The sequence below is a fragment of the Mytilus trossulus genome, chromosome 3, assembly GCF_036588685.1.
Source record: "Mytilus trossulus isolate FHL-02 chromosome 3, PNRI_Mtr1.1.1.hap1, whole genome shotgun sequence".
NCBI lineage: Eukaryota > Metazoa > Mollusca > Bivalvia > Mytilida > Mytilidae > Mytilus > Mytilus trossulus.
In genome coordinates, this window is record NC_086375.1 from 40,871,715 (window position 1) to 40,894,200 (window position 22,486).

Here is a 22,486-nt window from a genome sequence, read left to right on the forward strand (position 1 = left end):
AAGTTCAAGCTTGATCGGAATATTGCATTAATTGTTCATATATCAATATGTTGTCTAGTTTACAAACAGAACATCATGATCATTTGAATGTAATAAACAATAAAGAATTATTCCATTTATACTACATATTTCAATTTCTTGATAGTAAAATGTGAATAAAAATTATCAATTAGCCTTGCTTCTTGAACCTTTGAACTTGTAAATTCAATGTCATATACAGACACACAAAAATTGAACTCCTCAACAATGCTTAAATGGTTTTACAAGAACTAGTGTAATCTTACAATTTAAGGTGGAAAATGATTTTAAAAGTGAAGAGCTTGTCTTTGATTTCCATTTTACTGAAACGAAACCATCCCTTTCAATTCAAGACTTTACAGAGGTGCAATGAGTATCGTATGACTATGAGATTTAGATTCAAGAGATTGTCTATCAAAGGCGTTATACAAAGATATGTAATGGCACGTGTCTGTCAAGTTATAATTTGTAATTCCGTTTAACCCTCATTGACTTTCTTGTCATACGTCTGACAATAATCATGAATATTTTACATATTTTAGTTAGAAGGCATATGATTAACACACATATTCGTTTCCACTTGCATGAATAACCATCGCGATTGTTTGCCTTAAAACAAAAAAGTCCAAATAAAGATTACTGTGGACAATATTAATCAAATTGCCTTCTATTAAAATATTTGATTATTGACGTTTTTTTTTTATATATAAAACTACATCCTCAAAGAGTTTATGTTTTTTCATCATGCAAAAAATCAAGGAGGTTACTAACATAATAGGAATTTATACAAGCAAAAAACAACAAAAGTACTGTATTAGGGAAGCCTTACTAAGTTGAGAAATTAATCCATGTGTCGTTTTTTTAACAATAAAAAAATATTAAAACTAAGAAAAGTACTTGGATTAATTGGTTAATGTTTTGAAATGTGATAGGTATGTACATGACAGCCAACCTAGGTGCACAACAATTAAATAGGTTGTTAAAAAAAAAAATCTGATCAAAATCTTCAGACATTTATTGCCATTAAGTTATTGGTTTCTCGTACTCTTATTCGCCGGTAGCATTTCTGTATGCACTGACTAAAACTACAAGACCTAACGATGGAATAAAGCAACAGCAAAGCACAAGTAGGAGGGGAAACCTTAATTAAAAGAATGTAAACACACGAGTACTGGAAGGTTAATCGTGTTAAAAGAATAGTTAGATGATAAAACACACGAAATCGGTTATCCACTGTTATGTATTGCAGAGTTTGATTAAAGAATGGAAACTCAAAGGAAATATAAAAGAAGATACCTCACTTTATCGACTCACTTTTTTTGCAAGTCTTCCATGAATGAGTCTGCGTTGATTGGTTATCACATCTTGATACGGTAAACCTCGACAACAAACCCATAAAATAAAAAAATGAGATAAAGTTTCCGGTCAACAATCACCGAATGAAATTATTGTTTTCGATACTACATTATGGGTTCGTTTTTAAAAAAAATCGTACAGAGAGGATTTATGTGTAGTTCAGGTACCATTGTTTCCCTTATAATAGAAACAAGGCTTTCAATTTGGTACGCAAGACACGCGTTTTGTCTACATAAGACTCGGTAAAGACGCTCAGTTCAAAATAGTTTAAGAGCTAAACAAGTATTTCGAATAATGTTTACTTTTGCGAACAATAAATTTATAAGTCTTTGTTAATTTTTCACTTTTCAAAGCATTATGAATAATTCATCTTTGTTTCAAATAAAAAAAAAATACATGACATGAGTAAATTTTCATCCTGTCAGTATTACAGACAAAAATTAACATACTAGTTCTTTCATAAAAGACAATAACCATCACTGGAAGTTTTCCAATCAAATATTCATCCCCTACCTAATCTGTTTATAAGCTTTAATAGTAACCCTCAGGTCTACAAAATGTTTAATGGAAACAATAAATAAAAAAGATTGGTGCTTTGATTCACTCACGATAATGTTATTGACTAAAATAAGAAACGTATTACTGCAATGAGATGTCAGATGCAAGAGAAAAAAATTTCGACGCTTTTATGTATGCATCTATGATTTGGTGGTATTACACCTATATGTATACATTGGCTGAATATTTAAAAATACACAACACGCTTTTTTATGAGTTTAGACCTAACATTTAGGGGTTTTTGTCTAGAACAATCAGGGGTTATCCCTTTTCAGTCAATGGAATTTGCCTTTTTAATTTTTTTGTAATATATCAGTAGTCCTCCAATCATAGTGTTGTTTTTGCCTCTTTGACTTGTGATTGCTGTCGAGAATGCCGCGTTTTACTGTTATGTATCTATGGTTGACGTCAGGGAGACGTCGCCTGAGCAGTTCTGATATAATGAAGTAAACGTCAAACTGTATGGTTGTTATTGTTTTCTGTATACGATATTAGAAGTTAGCCTCGACATTTATGGTGCCGTGACCAAAAAAGAAAATGGACACAAAGCTGAAAGACGTTCATTCCGGGCATAAAGGAGCAATTACAAGACTTTGGAAGAACTTTGGTGAGATACGAGACCTTTCCGAAATAGAAATTGAGGACGTCACAGCTATTTTAGATTCCGTGTTACAGAAAAGGGATATTCTTAAAGATCTGAATGATAAAATTGTGGAAGCAAGCTCGGATGAAGACGTGGTGGATAAAATTCAACAAACAGATGAGTACATGTTTGATTTAGATTCAAAAATTCGTCAAATTAGAAAACTCATTAATCCCTCCCAATCGAAAAGTCAAAATTTACCCGTCAATACTACAGTTTTTCAAGCTAGTCACGTTACTCCCTCTGATACACCCATGCATACCTTGATTTCGCCTACAGCAAATAGTGTACCCGCAAGCGACTCCTCTCAATTGAACCCGCACGCCAATTGTTTCACGTCAACATCTCATGTACAATCGAATGCAGCCTCGTTTTATACAAGTAACCCCGCTATATCAGAGATTATTCCTGCTACGAACGCGTCTATGCATATTCCAAGTTTACATTCGTCTTCTAGCACAAATAATCAGTACCACAAATTACCAAAGTTGAACTTGCCTACGTTTAAAGGGAATATTTTAGATTGGCAATCCTTTTGGGATTCTTATGAGACATCTATACACACAAATCCAACGCTCAGCGACGCACAGAAGTTTAACTACTTTAAGTCACTACTACAGGGAGAAGCGTTTCAGACCATATCAGGTTTTTCGATGAAAAACACTAACTACGGCAAAGCTATTTCGTTGTTACAAGAGAGGTATGGACAGATACATACTATAATACAAACATACATGCAAGCTCTACTTGAGATTTCGCCGCCGATTTATACTTTAGTAAGCCTCCGCAATTATTATGACAAAACTGAAACTTACGTACGAGGTCTAGAGTCACTCGGACAGACTACAGACACTTATAGTTCACTACTGGTACCCATTATTCTGAACAAGTTGCCCGCAGAAATACGCCAAAACCTAGCAAGACAACACGGACCGTCAAGTTGGAATTTGAAAGATTTAAGGAAGAGTATACTGAACGAAATTCAAATCATGGAGGCAGGACAAAATGCAGGTACTTATCTTGATTCTATAGACCACCAGTTTGCAAACTCATCTATAAGCACGTTTCACACAGGAAATAATTCACCACAAGGAAACACAACACACAACGCGAAGAAAAGCCAGCCCCGGAATATTAAGGAGAGACCATGTGTTTTTTGTAAAGACATACATCCACCAACATACTGTACCAAGGTTAGTGATCATAAAGCCCGCATAGCTATAGTCAAACGAGACAATTTGTGCTTAAATTGTTTAGGAAATCATCATGCTAATGAGTGTAAATCTAAAAGAACGTGTAGACACTGTGACAAGAGACATCATTCCAGCTTATGTAATGTAAGTAACCATGGTAACAGGGAAACTGCAAACAACCCAGATATACAGAATAATCAAAGTCAGAATCAATCTACATCTGTAAGTCTCATCAATACTACGGAAAACAAGGAAGATACGCACATTTTACATTCATCGACAAAGATGCGCACAACTGTGCTATTGAAGACGGATGTAGCTCCTGTATGGTCAGGTAGTATATGTACGGATACGAATATTTTATTTGATGAAGGTGCACAAAGATCTTTTTTAACAGATGATCTAGCGAAAACATTGAATTTGAAAACTGAAGGAGTTGAAGTTGTACACTTATCGGCATTTGGAAAGGAAAACACCAGCACGAGAGAACTACGTAAATCCACCGTGCACATTGAAACAGGAAATAGACGTAAATTTCCAATTAAAGTTCTAATTGTACCTACAATAGCAGTCCCACTTCAGAATCACATGCGCAACGTTAACCGAGATATGAACTATCTAAAAGGATTGAGACTTGCTCATCCAGTTACCAAAGAAGATTCTTTTGAAATTTCTTTACTTATTGGTGCCGACTATTATTGGGATTTTATTGAAGACGAGATTATACGAGGAGATGGACCGACCGCGGTAAGATCAAAGCTTGGGTATTTGCTATCAGGACCCTTACAGTCAGGTATAGCACGTTCGTCTACGACAGCTGGCATCTTTAACTTACTAGTTTCGCACAAATCAGAAGAATTTAATTTGGAAGCGTTCTGGAAACTTGAATCGATAGGCATAGATTCATCCGAAAATCAAGAGAAAGAGACAAATTATTTGAAAGACTATCAGGAGTCATCAATTGAATTTCTAGGAGATAGGTATTCGGCGAAATTGCCATGGAAACAAGATTACGAAGAATTACCGTCAAATTATGATGTTGCAAAAAGGAGAACGGCGAATGTTATCAGAAGAATAGGCAAAGATGCGACCATGTTAAAGAAATACGGAGATATTATAAAGGAACAGGAACGTCGCGGATTTATTGTGAGGGTTGATGAATTAGAACCAACAATTAACAAGGTACATTATATACCACACCATGCCGTTGTTAAGAAAGATTCCAGTACAACACCAATACGTATGCTTATCCAAGATCTTGGTAAGATTTAGACTTCATCGTTATGCTATCACTACCGATATTGAGAAGGCTTTTTTACATGTACATGATGTAGGACTCAACAAAGACGACCGAGATGTAACACGATTTCTATGGTTAAGTAACCCTTCAGACGTAACCAGTCCGTTAATGACGTATAGATTTAAAGTGGTACTATTTGGAGCAACTTGCTCACCATTTATCTTGAGCACTACTCTGTTAAAACATTTACAGCAAACCAACAGTAATACCGCAAGAATGCTTGAACGTGATTTATATGTGGATAACATTTTGACTAGCATTGACAGAGAGAGTGTCACTTTAAACTTCTTTGAGCAAGCAAGGGAAATGATGAGTAAGGCAGGATTTAATTTGAGGTCTTGGAATTCGAACAGCATAAAGGTACGACAACAAGCAGTATCTCAGAAAGTTTTAGACACGGACACAGACACGAAAGTATTGGGAATGAGATGGAATAGTCACACAGATTATATTTTCTATCCACACAAATGCAAGGAAGAAAGTACGACAAAACTTGTAACTAAACGAGAAATATTGAGATATTCGTCAGGAATTTACGATCTGCTAGGATTACTGAGTCCAGTGACAATAACGGCTAAAATTTTGTTGCAAGAAATATGGAAACTTGGATTACAATGGGACAGTATAATAGAGGGAGACCTATGTAACCAATGGATCGGTATACGCGAGAATATTGAGACCGCTACACAAACAGTATTTCCTCGATATTATTTCGCTGAGACTACAGGATCAACACAACACAGTCTTCACATATTTGTTGACGCAAGTACAAAGGCATATGGTGCGGTAGGATATATATGCAATGGACAAGAGACAGCACTTGTAATGGCAAAGTCACGAGTAGCTCCGTTAAAGGAACTGACACTCCCACAACTTGAGTTAATTGCAGCCGTAATCGGAGCACGCTTAGCTAAACACCTTCAATCAACGTTGGAGTGCGAAAACATCACATTTTGGTCGGATAGTCAGATTGTTTTACACTGGCTTAAGTCAACAAAGACATTAAAACGTTTCATACAAAATCGTGCGAATGAAATAAACGAATTGACAAAATCATGGGAATGGAAGTATTGCCCTACAAGCGATAACCCAGCTGATCTAGTAACACGAGGGATAACAGCCGAACAATACACAAACAGCACATTATGGATTAAAGGTCCGCATTGGTTAACAGACAGTTCAACATACCCAAAATCAACATTAATCGACACGTCTTTATCAGTTTTGTTAACAGAAAATGAAAGTACATGTAATAGCCAACCAAAGGACGATTCGATTTGTAAATTTGGAATTAACTTTATTATTGATATTGAACGTTATTCGTCGTACCAGAAACTGTTACGTATCACGTCATATGTACTACGATTTATAGAAAACTGTAGAATTGAAAGGAGTTTAAGGACACTAGAACATTTAAAACCAAGTGAATTATCCAAATCTGTTGAGTTATGGGTTCGAAATTGTCAGGAAACGGCTTTTGCTACGGAATATAACGCATTGAAGTTTAACAGTAAATCACGGGACAGTTTACCGAGAATCAGACAATTAAGATTATTTCTTGACGACAAGAACATCCTCAGATGTGGAGGAAGAATCCAGAATGCACCCTTATCGGAGTCCACCAAATTTCCGTTTATCTTACCTAACGATCATACAATTTTTAAACTTATTGTATTAGATGCCCATGAAAGAATTTGTCATTCTGGAGTAAATGCCACAATCGTACATTTGAGACAAAGTTTTTGGATATCCGCAATCCGACAGTTTGTTCGTAAAACACCTAGGAAATGTGTTACTTGTAGAAAGGTTGTTGGACAACCATATGCAGCACCGGATCCACTGCCATTGCCTAAAATTCGACTACAAGAAGCTGGTCCTTTTACAGCTACAGGGATAGATTTCACAGGCGCATTACAAGTTAAAGATAACGAAAATGTCATAAAGAAAGTCTACATATGTTTATTCACTTGTGCCTCTACTAGAGCGATACACCTTGAAGTCGTTACAAATTTGTCAGAAGAAACATTTTTACAAGCTTTTCGGCGCTTTTCAAGCAGAAAATCTTTACCAAAAGTAGTTATGTCAGACAATGGTTCTACTTTTGTATCCGCGTCAGAAGACATCAAACAACTTTGTAATTCAAAAAAGTTAAAAGAGACATTATCAGCCCAAGGAATCGACTGGTTTTTCATCCCTAAACGTGCTCTATGGTTTGGTGGATGGTGGGGGCGTCTTATTGGAATGACGAAAACGAATTTGAAAAAAGTACTAGGAAAATCACTTGTAAATTTAGAGACTCTTCAGACAATCGTTACAGAGATAGAATCCGTCTTAAATGATCGACCCTTAACATATGTGTCTTCAGACCCGGAGGATCTTCAACCACTTACACCAGCTCATCTTCTTTATGGACGTAGGATAAATACATTACCGTACATGGATACTCGTGAAATTGACATGTTTAATGAGACATTTATGAACAAAACAAAGTTTATCAAACGTGTTCAAAGACAATCATTACTCTTACAACAATTCTGGAACAGATGGAAAACAGAGTATTTGACGTCATTGCGTGAATTCCACAAGAAAACGGGAAACAATTCCACTATAATCAGAATAGGCGATGTAGTTCAGATTCATGATGAAAACAGAAGAATAATGTGGAAAACCGGGCTAGTGGAAAACCTAACCAAAGGAAATGATGGACTAGTTCGTTCCGCTATTATTCGAACCAAAACGGGAACCACATCACGTCTGATCGTCAAGTTGTATCCCCTTGAACTTTGTACAGACATCGAAACATCAAAGGACGAAGAAGCTCGACAGAAGAAAGAACCAAGTGCGACCACAAGCCGGATGTTGCCAAACCGAGAAGCAGCCAGAAGAGCCAGGTAAAATATTAAAAAATGGACTAAATAATGCGTAAACTATTAACTGTTCAGATTTATTATGGACTTTTACGAATATTCTTGATTTAATTGTCTAAGTGAACAAGTGCGCGGAAAATATAGACACTGTTAATTATCGAAATAGACTAATTTGGGATTTAATTGAAAGATAACTAGTCTGGAAGCAAGTGACTGTGCTTAAGTTTTAAGTTTAAGTTTTGAATTTGAGAGACAGTAAATTTAATTCATTTTTTTTTCTTGATTGTAATTTAATTTTGATATTTACTTTTCGCCGCCCGGAGAATGTCGAGAATACCGCGGGAGTCAAGACATCGCGTTTTACTGTTATGTATCTATGGTTGACGTCAGGGAGACGTCGCCTGAGCAGTTCTGATATAATGAAGTAAACGTCAAACTGTATGGTTGTTATTGTTTTCTGTATACGATATTAGAAGTTAGCCTCGACAATTGCCTCCTTGGTCATATTTATTTAAAATCAAACTTCTGATTAAATTTGTATAAGATAGTACAATAGAACACATTGGATTGAAATATATTTCATTAAGTTGTATTCCTTATCAATTAACGTACGTATTACGAAACCTTTTATCATATTAAAAATTGTCATTTTATCGGAAATTGTTTTCACATAAATAATTTAGTACGTTGTTCGGTAATTTTAACAGTATTTATTAACCAATATATGTAAATTCTAAATAAATTTTGACATGCAAACGTAAAGAAATTAAAATCCTAATTAGCATCAATGATTAATTATTTTTTCAGCATGGGTGTAGATAGTAAAATTAAATGACGTTGTGGGTCATGAAATTAATTTGACTAGTCCGAACATCACGAAGTGTAATTAAAAATTTAGTTTAATTCAGTATTTGCCTTTGCTAATTTGAATTTCAAGAAGAATGCATGTCCGTGAATACTTCGAAAAATAGTTTTAGTAGCATACCTACTTTTAACATAATACAGAAATGGAGTTTTTGTCGATATCAACGTATTTAGTTTTCTTATTTATAGCTATCTGCAATGCTCAAAGAGGTAAGTTACATATTTATTTATTTAATTATTATTATTCGTGTTAAAATCTTATAATATTTTTCCATGAATAAGGAGTTAGGTTTTTGTTTTATTGAAAATTATTAGCAAATCGCTTCGTGGTCAGCACTTTGGTGTTGACATGAATGTCAATTATATGGTCATTTTTATAAATTTCTTGTTATAAAACTTTGAATTTTTCGAAAAACTAAGGACGTTCTTATCCCAGGAATAGATTACCTTAGCCGTATTTGGCACAACGTTTTGGAATTATTGGTCTTCAATTCTCTTCAACTTTGTACTGGTTTGGATTTATAAATATTTTGATCTGAGCGTCTTATGTAGATGAAGCGCCCGTCTGGCGAACTAAATTATAATTTTGGTACCTTTGATAACTACTGACTTCGAATATTCATAAATAAAGGCAACAGTAGTATACAGCTGTTCAAAACTCATAACTTCATGAACAAAAAACAAAATCGGGGTAACAAACTAAAACCGAGGGAAACGCATTAAATATAAGAGGAGCGCAACGACATAATACTAAAATGTAACACACACAGAAACGGACCGAGCATCAGACAAAATCCCACGAGAATAACAAATATAACATGAAAACCAAATACATGAATTTGGGATAGACAAGTACCGTGACACGTCTTATCGCAATGTAAATTTGAACTCAAAAATAAAAGAGAAAACAAACGACGCAACGTTAAAATGCAACACACACACAGAAACGAACTATAATATAACAATGGCCATATTCCTGACTTGGTAACATGGTTTTGTGGCATGCCAAACCTCGCACTTTTATAGCCATGTGAAATATAACACCAAAATGACAACACAACACCCCAGGACTACAATATAAATAAATTGGAGAACACAATTGACAAAAAATCACACGAACAACAGCCAACTAAAGGCAACAAGTTAAAGTAAAATTTCAATACGTCAGAAGTGCATTTTGTCCACACAACATCTACTAGTGACGCCCAGATACAAAGGTTTGAAAGCCGAAACAAGTACAAAGTTGAACAGCATCGAGGACCAAAAGATCACAAAAGTTGTGCCAAAAACGGCAAGGGTTTTCTGTTGGTTACCAGAACATCCCTATTATTTAGAATAATTTATTCTTGTGCAAACAGTAAATTTTATAAAATTACTATACAAAAGATGTACATGATAAAACTAGAGTAATAACTATTTATAGGAAACAACTGAAATACATTACATAACCAGACATTTGCATCAAATAAAACATTTTCATATGAATAATTTTAATCACAACTTTTTTCAACGTCTTATATCCAAAGATTTTTAAAGTACCCTTTACCTTGAATTCTTTAAACAGCGTTATGACAATGAGTTGTTGCAATCAATTATTCAACAGTAATCACGGCAAGAGAAAAGCTAAAATTGCTTATACATTACTCATATATGTGTTTCAATTCTATCATTAATGCTTGTCGTTTCAGATGCACTTCCAGATCTTAATTCATTAGATTTATTCAAAGACCATCCTATGGATATTGGATCATTAATACCTGAAAGCTTATTAAGAGATTCATCCTTACCTTCATCATTAATGGGACGTGACATTCCAACACTGTCGCCACTAACAGGACGTGACATTCAAACACTGTCGCCACTTACGGGACGTGACATTCAAACACTGTCGCCACTAATGGGAAATGACATTCAAACACCGTCGCCACTACTAGGACGTGACATTCAAACAAGTAATGTAGCCACAACAGAAACAGTGAAATCTGTTCCGCTTTCTGCAACAAAGCCAGCTACTAAAGCTTTTTTCAGTATGAGAAATGCTGAGATTGGACAGCCCACACAAGTTCAAGCCAACACAACTAAAATAACCGTGTCTCCATTTCCGGCAACAGTGGCTCCCTTTCCAGAAACAGTGCCGCCATTTAAAGCGACAGAAATCGTTAAAACTATACTAACATCTGTAGCTACGCCACCAGTCAAGTCTTCAATCATTTCAGAGACAATGGTGTATAAGACAAAATTAAAACCCAGCTCATCCGATTTTAATGGGAGAGTTGTTCATGAATTCCTACCTCAAAATATATGGCGTGACATGAAAACACAATCTAATTCGTTATCAAATGACTTTAAAGATGGTTTTAATGTAGCAGGTTCTTCAATTTTAGTATCTGATGTTTTCAAACAGCCTTGGAACCGACCAAATTTAAACGGAGGCTCTTTCATTCTACAAAAAAGAATAAATAAATTAAAACAAAAGAAGAAAATTAGAAAACAGATTATCAAAAACAAGCAGCCATCGATAGAGCAATTAACAAATATTTTAAAGCGGGAAAACACGCTTCTGAATATAGCACTTGGATTAATCAGTAAAGACAAGTCTTATTTAAAAGATTCATTATTTAGTAAAAACAAATGTCCGTATAAACCACATTCTCTCAATAAAAAGTTCTTTATGGAGAAGGTAAAGGATAATGGATGGATTAAACGGAGGTGTGCCCTTGGAACAGCATATGACCAAGATACATGTGAATGCTCAATCAATATTGGATATCAACCTGAAGGTAAGTGTCGAAATCATTCCAAAATAAAAGGGTTAACAAAGTCACCATATTATACGCTTGCTTAGGAATAAAAGATTATAAAATTGAGAATGGAAAATGGGAATGTGCCAGAGACAACAACCCGACCATAGAGCAGACAATAGCTGAAGGCCATCAATATATCTTCAATGCAAAGATCAAAACCAACACCCGGAGAAGCCTATCAGTTCGCCCCTAAACAAATATCTATACTACAGTCATAATGGACGTAGACTAAACTCCGAATTAAAGACACGAAACTAAAATTAGAAATCATACAAACTAACAAAGGTCAGAGGCTCCTGAATAGGAACAGGCGTAAGAATGCGGCAGGGTGAAACATGTTTTTAGAGATCTCAACCCTCGCCCTATACCTCTAGCCAATGTAGATGAAAACAAATGCACAACAATACGCATAGTTAAACTCAGTTTAAGAGAAACGAAGTTCGACGACTTTTATAGCTGACAATGCGGCATGGGCATCTCACCTTGTTGTAGGCTGTATAGTGGTCTAAGGCTGTCAATTTCTGTGTCATTTGGTCTCTTGTAGAGAGTTGTCTCTTTTGGCAATCATACTCTTTCTGCATTTATAGATGAGATTTATTCTATTTACAAATATGCATTCATATACTTCTGAACTAGAAGACTGACACTTGCGCGACCATAGAACTTACATGCTGGCAACTATATGTCACCGAATTCTATTTGAGCTCAGTTGAAAACAAAAATAATCTTGAAGGCAAATGGTTCATAACTATTTAAGTATTGTAACATATATATCGTATCTTCGATTATTCAACTATGGAATACCCTTGAAGCTAAGACACAACTTAGAGACATTGTCAACTCATTTGTTATTAATCTTGATGTGAGATCTTTCAATCATTATAGATTTTCTTTTTTAAGGCTGTAAACCTGAAGTATTTATGGATTTTAACAAAGGAGCTGTCGTGGATTTATCCTCAAATGAAATACCATTTGGAGTAGAAGGTGTTGTATCGCTAAGCGACTTGGCCTATTTCAATGGTGCTAGCAGAATCATTATATGGAGATATACAAACTTTGACTTCCAGCATGCAATGACTTTGAAATTCAGGTTCAAGTCGGAAGCAAAGTCAAGAAGTAAACCTCATCCTCTCATCACAAACTGTGGAACAGGACAAGAAGAACCTTCTTTTGGTGTCATCTTAAACAGCTTTGCAGATGTCTTGACATTCTTTGTGAAAACTACAGAATCTGAAATAAAATTCCTGACTTTCAAAATAAATGTAAGTCGTAGGTACTTATAATATGATAAAATAGTACTACAGTGAAGTCTGTATTAGATGTCGGTCATTTACAAACGTTTCAGCCGTATCGTATACGTTGACGTATCCGCATCTGCAGATATATCAAAAAATATTATGTGATCCCGAGCTTATTAATAAGACTATACTTCATTTAAGAAAAAAACTAATTAGAGTCTTTTCGAAACAATCAAACTTACACTTTCAATCTTTGTGATAGAGGGGTGTTTCGTAAAAATGAAATAAGGGGTTTTATCAACTACTTTTACATGCCCTTAAAAAGGAGCCAATGAAGGGCAGGTACACGAATATCGTACACAATCCTTTAATACTCTAGTTAAAAAATATTTCAAGATCTTATATGAATAAACACCCAAAAAAATCAAATGTATTACTTATATACATGTAAGGAACTTTGAATATTGTTCATTTGAGATTTTATCATTAAAGGTAATAGAAAGTACTGAGTATCACTCTATTTGTCAATTAACAATTTGGTTCTACGTGAGCACAAATTCATACACAAAAAAACAAACGATTTTACCGTATTCACTCCTATCAAGCCTGTAAACTGTTCCAACTATCCGGAATATCTTTAAAAGTAGGGTTACATATTCCACAAAAACTCGATATTTCCTTATAGTTTAGTAAATTTCTGCATTAGAAATTAATCAGTCGCCCATTTGCATATTATTGAAAATACATAAAATTAAAGCTCGGGATCATATACTGTGATTTGGTATATCTGCAGATGCGGATACGTCAACGTATATCATACGGTTGATACGTCTTTAAATGGCCGACCTCTATTAAGAGACCACTCAAGGTAGAGCAAAAACGTGTCTTTTGATACAGGTTCAATCTATATGAAATACTTTACTTTTTGAAATTTTGGATCCTCAATGCTCTTAATTCTACTTTGTACTTGTTTGGCTTTATAATTATTTTGATATGAGCGTCACTGATGAGTCTAATGTAGACGAAACGCGCGTCTGACGTACTAAATTATAATCCTGGTACTTTTGATAACTAATTACAGAGAGATATAATATTAATGGTCTTATTACACAGGTTTTTAGCTTTATACAGGTGGTTTCTTAAGCATTTTTGACTGTAAATGCATAAACAGTTTAATTCAAAATACAAATGTGTGTCTTCTTGAAAAATATAGGATTCGATTAAAGTTTTACTAAGCTTATTATGCAATAACGAATCAAAGGCGATCGAGATATTTGTTATAATATGGCTCCTAGTATGAACATTTTTTAAAAGTATGAATAATTGTGTCAGTTGTAACGAAAATGTTTAGTACTGTTTTGCATTCAAAGATTGTCCAACAATAATGAAAAATGCCATACATTATTTATATTTAAACAATACGGCATTCATACAACATTCACTTTTGACAAATGCAATGTAAAGTATATTTTAACCTGATAATTGGTATAAAAGTATGTAAATAGGTGTAAGTAAGACGGTCATTATAGAGACAAGGGATTACATTGTCGACAAAAGTGCCTATAAATGGATTAATAAACCCTGATAAGGGATTTGGTATTAATTTTGCTACTTTTCGTAATGTAAAGTATGGTATCTGATGTGTCAAATAATTAAAACAGTCCTAGGGTATTTTTCATTAAAACAGATTATGAAAATTGATTCTTTTACTAAAATGTTCATGACTGAGAGTATACTTCTCGTAAGATTTTTTCTGTGAGATGAGTTACTAACTTTTAACACGATAAGATCGTAATGTTGTATAACAATAACAGGTTTTTGTGTTTTAGCATTATTAATCAAATTTGCTTGACAAATGTTCTGTTTATTATGCTTTGTTTGTGGTTTGTTTGTCTTCCCTCAAAATCTAATTTTAAAATAGTTAACCACGCTTTAATGGAAATTGCTTTCACCCACACCCAGTGACATTCAGTGACAATTATTTTCCCTTTGTCCCTTTACTTAATATTTAAAAATATTCTATGCTTGCCAGTGATTTGAGTACGAAATTGATTTTGAGGAAATGTGTTATTTCCTATGCAAAATAGGATCAAACAAATGATCAAATAATTAAGACAGCAAAAAAGACATATTGTTTATTACAAATTCATGTGTTTGTAAAAGATATACTTATGAATTCAAAAACATGTAAGTTATAAGTACTTACAATTTATTACTTCGTTACCTTTTCCGTCTTTATTAGACTCGCATTGCATACGTGATTAATTAACCTTGTCTGGAGTTTATAAGTCTTGTTTTAGATTATTTTTATTATATTTAATTTTAGAAACCGGATTAAGACGTATAGATTGCTGCAAATTAAATTACCGTCCTTACCTAACTTGGTTGTACAATTTTTCTTTAGAATTGAGAAACGTGTGTGGTCATGATGTTAATTTCATCAAATCACCCGGATCATGCTTTCACATATTTTTTTATCTATTTTATTTTTTTAGTAAATGATAGGTCTAGTATTTATTTAATGCATAACTATGTGCAAAGTGGTCGTTTCAGGACAAATATTTTATTTAAATGTTTATGTTCTTGACTTCAAAGTGATAAAACAAAAGTCACTTTTGCATTTTAATTTTAAGGGACGGACAAAAATCATATGCTTTACAATTGAGAGGGCCAAATTATTGCTCTCGTCAACCTTTTTCACTTATATGGTGGGTTATCTTGTTCCAAGTCAGGAATATTACAGTTCTTGTCCATTCGTTTTTATGTGTTTTGTCATTTGATTTTGCCATGCGATTATGAACTTTCCGATTGGATTTTCTGAGTTCAGTATTTTTGTTATTTTAATTTTTAAATTTTTTAAAGTGTCTGAAGTAAAACTATTTGTATATTTTACAGCCAATGGAATGGAATGATGTTATATATTCGTACGACGGAGAATATTTGACAGGCAAAGTAAATGGTTTAGAAAAAAGAGAATCTGTTAATGGTAATTGTATATATTTTTTTAATCTTCTAAATTATTTCAATAAAGCAGAATCTATAAAGCAATATTTCCCCCCATAAAAAAACATATAAACTTTCGATCTTCGATGATAAACAAGTAAATAAGTATGAATAGCAAAGCAGAATACACAATCTAAGCAAAAATGCAGTTTAAACAATACGTCAAAAAAATATCAGAAAATATTCAAATTTCTCGTATCAAGCTAATGTTTGTAATTTGAGTGACCAGAAGTCATAACTTTACTATAACTTTCTCATTGAGATTCCCCATACAGCAAAGGAGTAAACCGTGAGAAACTAATCCTTATCTTTGATAAACTAGAATTTTCCATGAAATGAATTGTCTAAAACATTTTTTCGAAACAATTTGTTCACAAAACAAAAACATGTTGAGGAAAGAAAATGATTTCAAAACAGATTACGACAGCACAATATGTGATGGGGAATAAAAACATTAAATGCATAACAAGAACATCAAAGAGATATGAAATACCCATACTATTTAAACATGGCGTCGAATTTCATTAAAATAAAAGATTTGAATGTCTGAACTTACAAATAAAAACTTGTCTAGCATCGAACAATAATATACTTGACAAATACCTAAACACACTCTTAGGCTTATCAAAATATCATTGATTTATCTATGTAAATGTTATTATTCATTTTGCATGTTCAAAGGTAATACAAGGTGGATTTACTTGATGATATATTGAAATTATTGTCCATAATTATACTCTACTCAATATTGTAAAAGTGTCCATATAATATGGTCGTATTGTTGAATAATTCCAGTACTCCACGAGATACATTTTTCCATTCCTTACATTGATTCTTTAAGCAATCAAACTTGGAATTCAAAGTTTCTGTGAAACTCCCTATTCAAAAACTATGTGAATCAGATGGAAATCTATAATTCAAATAGTCTGCTGTCGGGGTTCATTCATTCAAATTCCTCTCATGCAAAGGTGTATACAGCATGGGATGTCTCAATTACTTACACAAGAATTCTAACTTCTTAGCTGAAATACAAATGAAAGAAAAGTTCAACTCTATCAAAGAGGGACGAAAGATACCAAAGGGACAGTCAAACTCATAAATCTAAAACAAACTAACAACGCCATGGCTAAAAATGAAAAAGACAAACAGACAAACAACAGTACACATGACACAACATAGAAAACTAAACAATAAACAGCACGAACCCCAAAAATGTCCAATGTTGTTATGTTCTGACAAACTTCAAATCAATGGCTGTAGCCGCTTCATTACTTCGTTCATTTTTATCACTGGATTGTTGGGTTTGTTTTTACCTGACCTTCATGTAAAGGCTGCAACTCTAGAATCATGATCTTTTGGTTATATTTGTTTACACTATTCTTTCCGTTTTCATTTCTTCTTTTTATTCTAACAGCGATGTTCGTGCTGCTAAGTCTGAAGTTTTTTGTTTTATGTTAATTTCATTTTCCTTTTTAAGGTTGCCGTTTATTGCCGTTCATTTCCATAGAAGAGCTTACATATTTGCTTTATAAATGTTTAAAATGTTAATAACGCATATGTATTGTTGCTAATGATAATTCCCTTATTAAACAGGAAATGTTGAGATACGATCAGCAGAAATGATGTTTGGACACTGCGAAAGATATGGATATTTCAAAGGTTTCTTGGATGACGTAAGTAACTGAAAAATAAAATCACCTCTCAAGTTGTTAGTTGATTTCGACTTTAAACTTATTCGAGCGGCCACTAATGAATCTGGTCTAGCCGAAACCCGCGTCTAACGTAATTAAGTTATAATAGAACACAAGTGAAAATTTCAAGTAAAAATGTTGTTATTTTCTATAAGACTACTGTACACCATGCATGAAAGGACCAGCTAAGCCTGATATATTAAATGGGCTTTATTCAGAAACTAGGTACATATTATTAGTTGTTTTCTTGCAAATATATAACTGATTGTCCATTTCTTGGAAAGGATAACTTAATTGCTGATTTTGCGAACTGGACGTACTCTCTCTCTAAGATATAAGCGATTAAACTGACAAGAAACCTAATGTATGTACAATGAAGCGTAAAGTAAAATTGAGAATGGAAATGGGGAATGTGTCAAAGAGACAACAACCCAACCAAATAAAAAAACCAACAGTAGAAGGTCACCAACAGGTCTTCAATGAAGCGAGAAATTCCCGCACCCGGAGGCGTCCTTCAGTTGGCCCCTACACAAATATATACTAGTTCAGTGATAATGAACGCCATACTAATTTCCAAATTGTACATAAGAAACTAAAATTAGAATAATACAAGACTAACAAAGGTCAGAGGCTCCTGACTTGGGACAGGCGCAAAAATGCGGCGGGGTTAAACATGTTTGTGAGATCTCAACCCTCCCCTATACCTCTAAGGTTATCGATCATAAGAAAGTGGTTCATGCTATCCATCGAATAATACTACAAAAACAGAATTGTTATAAAGTGAATGATAAATGCAACACTTCCAATCTTATAATGCTCTGATGGTAATTGTTTGTAAGGAAGAAAATCTGTGGAAACATTTCAAATGCCTAGAATAACAAGGTTGAGCACAGATAAAACAATGCCAGTAATTCAAACGACATATACTCAAATCCTAGAATAAAATCAAAGTAAAATACAAAACTGCGGGAATCGCATGAACTACAAAAGGAGCCAGACCAAATGTATCAACGTGGCAAAATTCTCCTGATATGTTTGCGTCCCCCAATGTGAATGCAGAAAAAGCTAAAATTTCAGAATTAGGAATAGGACGCAATCGATCTAATAGAAGTTCAGACAACTTAGCTAGCAGCTTCAGACCTAAGACTGTTTAAACATGCTATGAAGTTGACATACTGACATATCGTATCGGTCACCTCATGCGTGACAGTAACTGTAAAGTTAATGTGGTGTCAAAATCATAAAAATAGAAGTACGTCAATGATGTACATAAAACAGCAGAGCCAAGATAATAATTCAAAAGGAAAATCGTGTAAATTTTTAAAAAAAAAAAGGCAAAAGATACCAACAGGATTTGTAGTTCATACTAGTTAGTCAAAGAGAAACTGTCAAAGTCGTGGCAAAATGTCTTCTTTTATCATTTAAATCCTGTCCATTTGTATTATTTACCTTAATGAGTCATATTTAACTTGGGTGGTCACATTTTCTCGAACACGGAGTGAGCGATAAATAAAGTAGAAGGGATCAACAATATCATACTTTAACTGGATCTTAATAACTATGTGTTTCATAATAACAAGTAAAACCCAATCTTAGTATATTTAAGGAAGTGGTTAACATATTTAATTTAATCAAGTCCAACTGAAAAATGCCATATTGAAAGTGAAAATTAAGGCACTCAAATAAGAAATAAACATGCACAGAGGTATGGAGAATATCAACTTCCAAGTGTGTCTTACTTATTTGCTAAATAATGGAACGTACTTGTGGGGCGACATTTTTATCTGTCAAAGAACTTCACTTACAAAATGTAACGTATTGGCGGGAGCAACATTTGTATGCCCCATTGATGGGCATTATGTTTTCTGGTCTGTGTGTCCCTTCGTTCGTTCGTGCGTCCGTCCTTACGTCCGTTTGTCCGTCTATCCCGCTTCAGGTTGACGTTTTTGGTCGAGGTAGTTTTTGATGAAGTTGAAGTCCAATCAACTTGAAACTTGTTCAATATGATATGACCTTTCTAATTTCAATGCTAAATTGGAAATTTTATCCAATTTTCACGGTCCACTGAACATGGAATATGATAGTGCGGATGGGGCATCCGTGTACTTGAAACACATTGTTGTTTTTTATCAAGTAAAAAGGTTTGCATTATATACTTATATTCTGCAATTCAAATATTACTTTTGGTTTATAAAACTTGAAAGAACGACACTTTAAATGTCCAGGTCTGAAAACATCAAATTTATCATTTACCCAGAATGATACCTTATAATTTAAACATTCATTAACTTTAAAGATAATTATCATTTGTAAACCTTAATCTATATTTCATGTATAATATTTTACCTGATTAGTATGTCTTTTGTGACATCTGACGACATGAAATAATGTTGTTTACTAACAAAGAAAGTATTGTCTCCGCCCAGGCATAATAATTACCATGAATAATGAAACATTTGCCAAGTATATACAAAATGTGACTAAAAATATGTGTCTGTCCAGGCAGTTACATTAAATCAAAAACAAATATTCTACTTTTTACATAAAACAAACAAAACATACAAATATCTATATGTGCGGTAGATTTACATTATGAAAGTAATTGGCTTACTTCTGAAAAAAGTTTAAAAATATGAGCATGTTTTTTTTCTCCTTTTTATTTTTGTTTCCTTTATTTAATATTTTAATTTTTAAAATCAATTCGTCTCATATTTATCATGTTGTAATTTTTAATATTTTTACAGGTGAAAATATACAATTGTGTACCTAAAGAAATATGAGCATTTGCATTTTACTACGGGATAGAAAAACTGGACTAAGTTCGGTGATGAACTTCTTGTAACAACGACGTTGAATAAAAACGGAAATTAGCGACAATCTTATATTGCCAAATTCCAGATTGCATTGCAAATACTTTTGAGTAATTGTAAACTAACTTATTTATATCGTTCATCTGCTAATTTTGCAAATTACCTTATTTTTACTTATGTGTTAGTTCAATGTAAATGTTTATTAACGTAATACTGTAAACAAAAGCAATTTAGTTTGTATTGTCTACAAATATAACATAGGTTTACTTAGAGATTGATCTACCTAAAGTGAAAAGCATGTTACTAGTACTAGAAGACTAGATAATGTCACTTTTAAATTAATGATTAACGTACATTGTATAAGGAAGTACGTGCAAATGTACATGCTGTGTGTTAAATGATTGTATTTTAAATGTATAATATTATTTGTTTATCTTCTTTATTTGAATAAGGCACAGCTCTTGTTTTATTATGTACTTTAAATATCGCTATTTAGATCAAAGCAGTTACTTTCACTACTGTTTTGATGGAAATCAATCATAAATCATGTATACAAGTTTAAGTTTCTATTGATATAAGTAGATAGTAGAACACTTGATAAAAATGTTTTTTAAATGACATTTCAAGATAGTACAAGTATGAAGAATAAAACTAAATCATAATACCTTGTTGATTGGTCTTTCAATATTGTTTAATCAATATGATTTAGAAAAATATGTATAGCATAAATGTCTAATGATATTTTGTTTTGTGTCTATTTGAATACAAGTTTGCTTATTCAGATGTAGAATATGTGTACAATCTTTGGGTTCTCTTTTACTGGTGATATTTGATATCACAGTTTATCATAGCTAACACCCCAAGACAATACAACAGAAAAAATGCCTGTTAATATAAAGATAAGGGAATCCACAAATGATATTTTTCTTAAACAAATCGTTTCATTATACAAAACAAACGGCTATCATAACAAAAACTATAAATCAGTACAGACCCTAGACACAAAGATAAAATACACTTGCCAATACTGTGGATTCTTTATTATTCGTTGGAAACCAATTTTCGTGGATTTCGTAGGTACATATTAACAACGAAATTAAATGTTCAACGAATCACAAATTTAATATAGGATTGTATGCAGACTTAAGCAAAATAAAGAAATTGAATGTCCATGAACATGCAAGTTTTCCAGAACCACGAAAACTGGTACCCACGAAAAATAAACAAATCAAAAGTATTACAGTTTGGCTTTATAAATATTTTGATAGCGTCACTGATGAGTCTTATGTAGACGAAACACGCGTCTGGCATACTAAATTAAAACCCTGGTACCTTTGATAACTACAATGTATTAATACTTTCTAAAACACACACAGTCCAAAACTTAATATCACTTACCACTCAGTACAATGATAACTAGACGATGACACCTTTCAAACAGAATTTTACAGCTGTGTTAGAATGTTATAATGTTACTTTTATAAAGCTCTTATTGACCTATGCTTAAAGTATAATGAACTAGACTATATTGTATCTAATCGTTGGTTGTATATGTCGAGTTTCGTGAACAGTTGTTTAGTATAAATTAAAAAGCTTTTGTTTTGTTTGGTTATAATCATGTCTGGGCTGTGTTTTTTAGCGTACTGCCCCTCATAAAGGAACATCTTATTTGCAGTAAACAAAGCTATTAGTTGCTTCCTTAGACAGACCTTAGCCTCATTAATATTTGTTATAATTTGCGGTTCTAAGCTTAACTAACTATATCAAAAGGCCCAAACTTTTATTGATAATAGTTCTGCAAAATGTTAGCTTAGCTTTACGATTTGTAAATATACAGATGCACGACTTTTGATTTTTTTATTTGAGAAAAAAAGTTGTTTTGAATTTTTCTTGGAGTTCTGATATTGTTGTTATTTTACTTTTTTTATGAATTTGAAGCATCCAAAACCATTTTTCTAGATTTACAATCACCAGGAACACTCATAGCACTCGGTTTGTATTTGTAACCTTGATTTGCTTTTATAATCAATTTTTCTTCGATTTAAACATTTATAAACTACTGCTTATAGTATTGCCCTAGTTTATCATCTTATAAATGCATTTTTTTACCTCAAATGTAAACAATCTACACATGAAGAAGA

The 22,486-nt window shown here is 33.3% G+C and overlaps 3 protein-coding genes across 3 annotated transcripts; all 3 read left to right on the forward strand.

The window, feature by feature from the left end:
• Positions 1-2,469: 2,469 nt before the first annotated feature.
• On the forward strand, positions 2,470-5,040 carry LOC134710772 (uncharacterized). The gene has a single exon (XM_063571169.1). The coding sequence runs from the start codon at positions 2,470-2,472 to the stop codon at positions 5,038-5,040; it is 2,571 nt and encodes an 856-aa protein (XP_063427239.1).
• A 244-nt stretch (positions 5,041-5,284) lies between these two features.
• LOC134710773 (uncharacterized) lies at positions 5,285-7,963 on the forward strand. The gene has a single exon (XM_063571171.1). The coding sequence runs from the start codon at positions 5,285-5,287 to the stop codon at positions 7,961-7,963; it is 2,679 nt and encodes an 892-aa protein (XP_063427241.1).
• Positions 7,964-8,777: 814 nt separating this feature from the next.
• LOC134711473 (asparagine-rich protein-like) lies at positions 8,778-20,646 on the forward strand. The gene is made up of 6 exons (XM_063572075.1): positions 8,778-9,009; positions 10,488-11,579; positions 12,504-12,865; positions 15,737-15,827; positions 17,438-17,517; positions 20,280-20,646. The coding sequence occupies exons 1-6, from the start codon at positions 8,943-8,945 to the stop codon at positions 20,313-20,315; spliced, it is 1,728 nt and encodes a 575-aa protein (XP_063428145.1). The 5' UTR covers positions 8,778-8,942; the 3' UTR covers positions 20,316-20,646.
• The last annotated feature ends 1,840 nt before the right edge of the window (positions 20,647-22,486 follow it).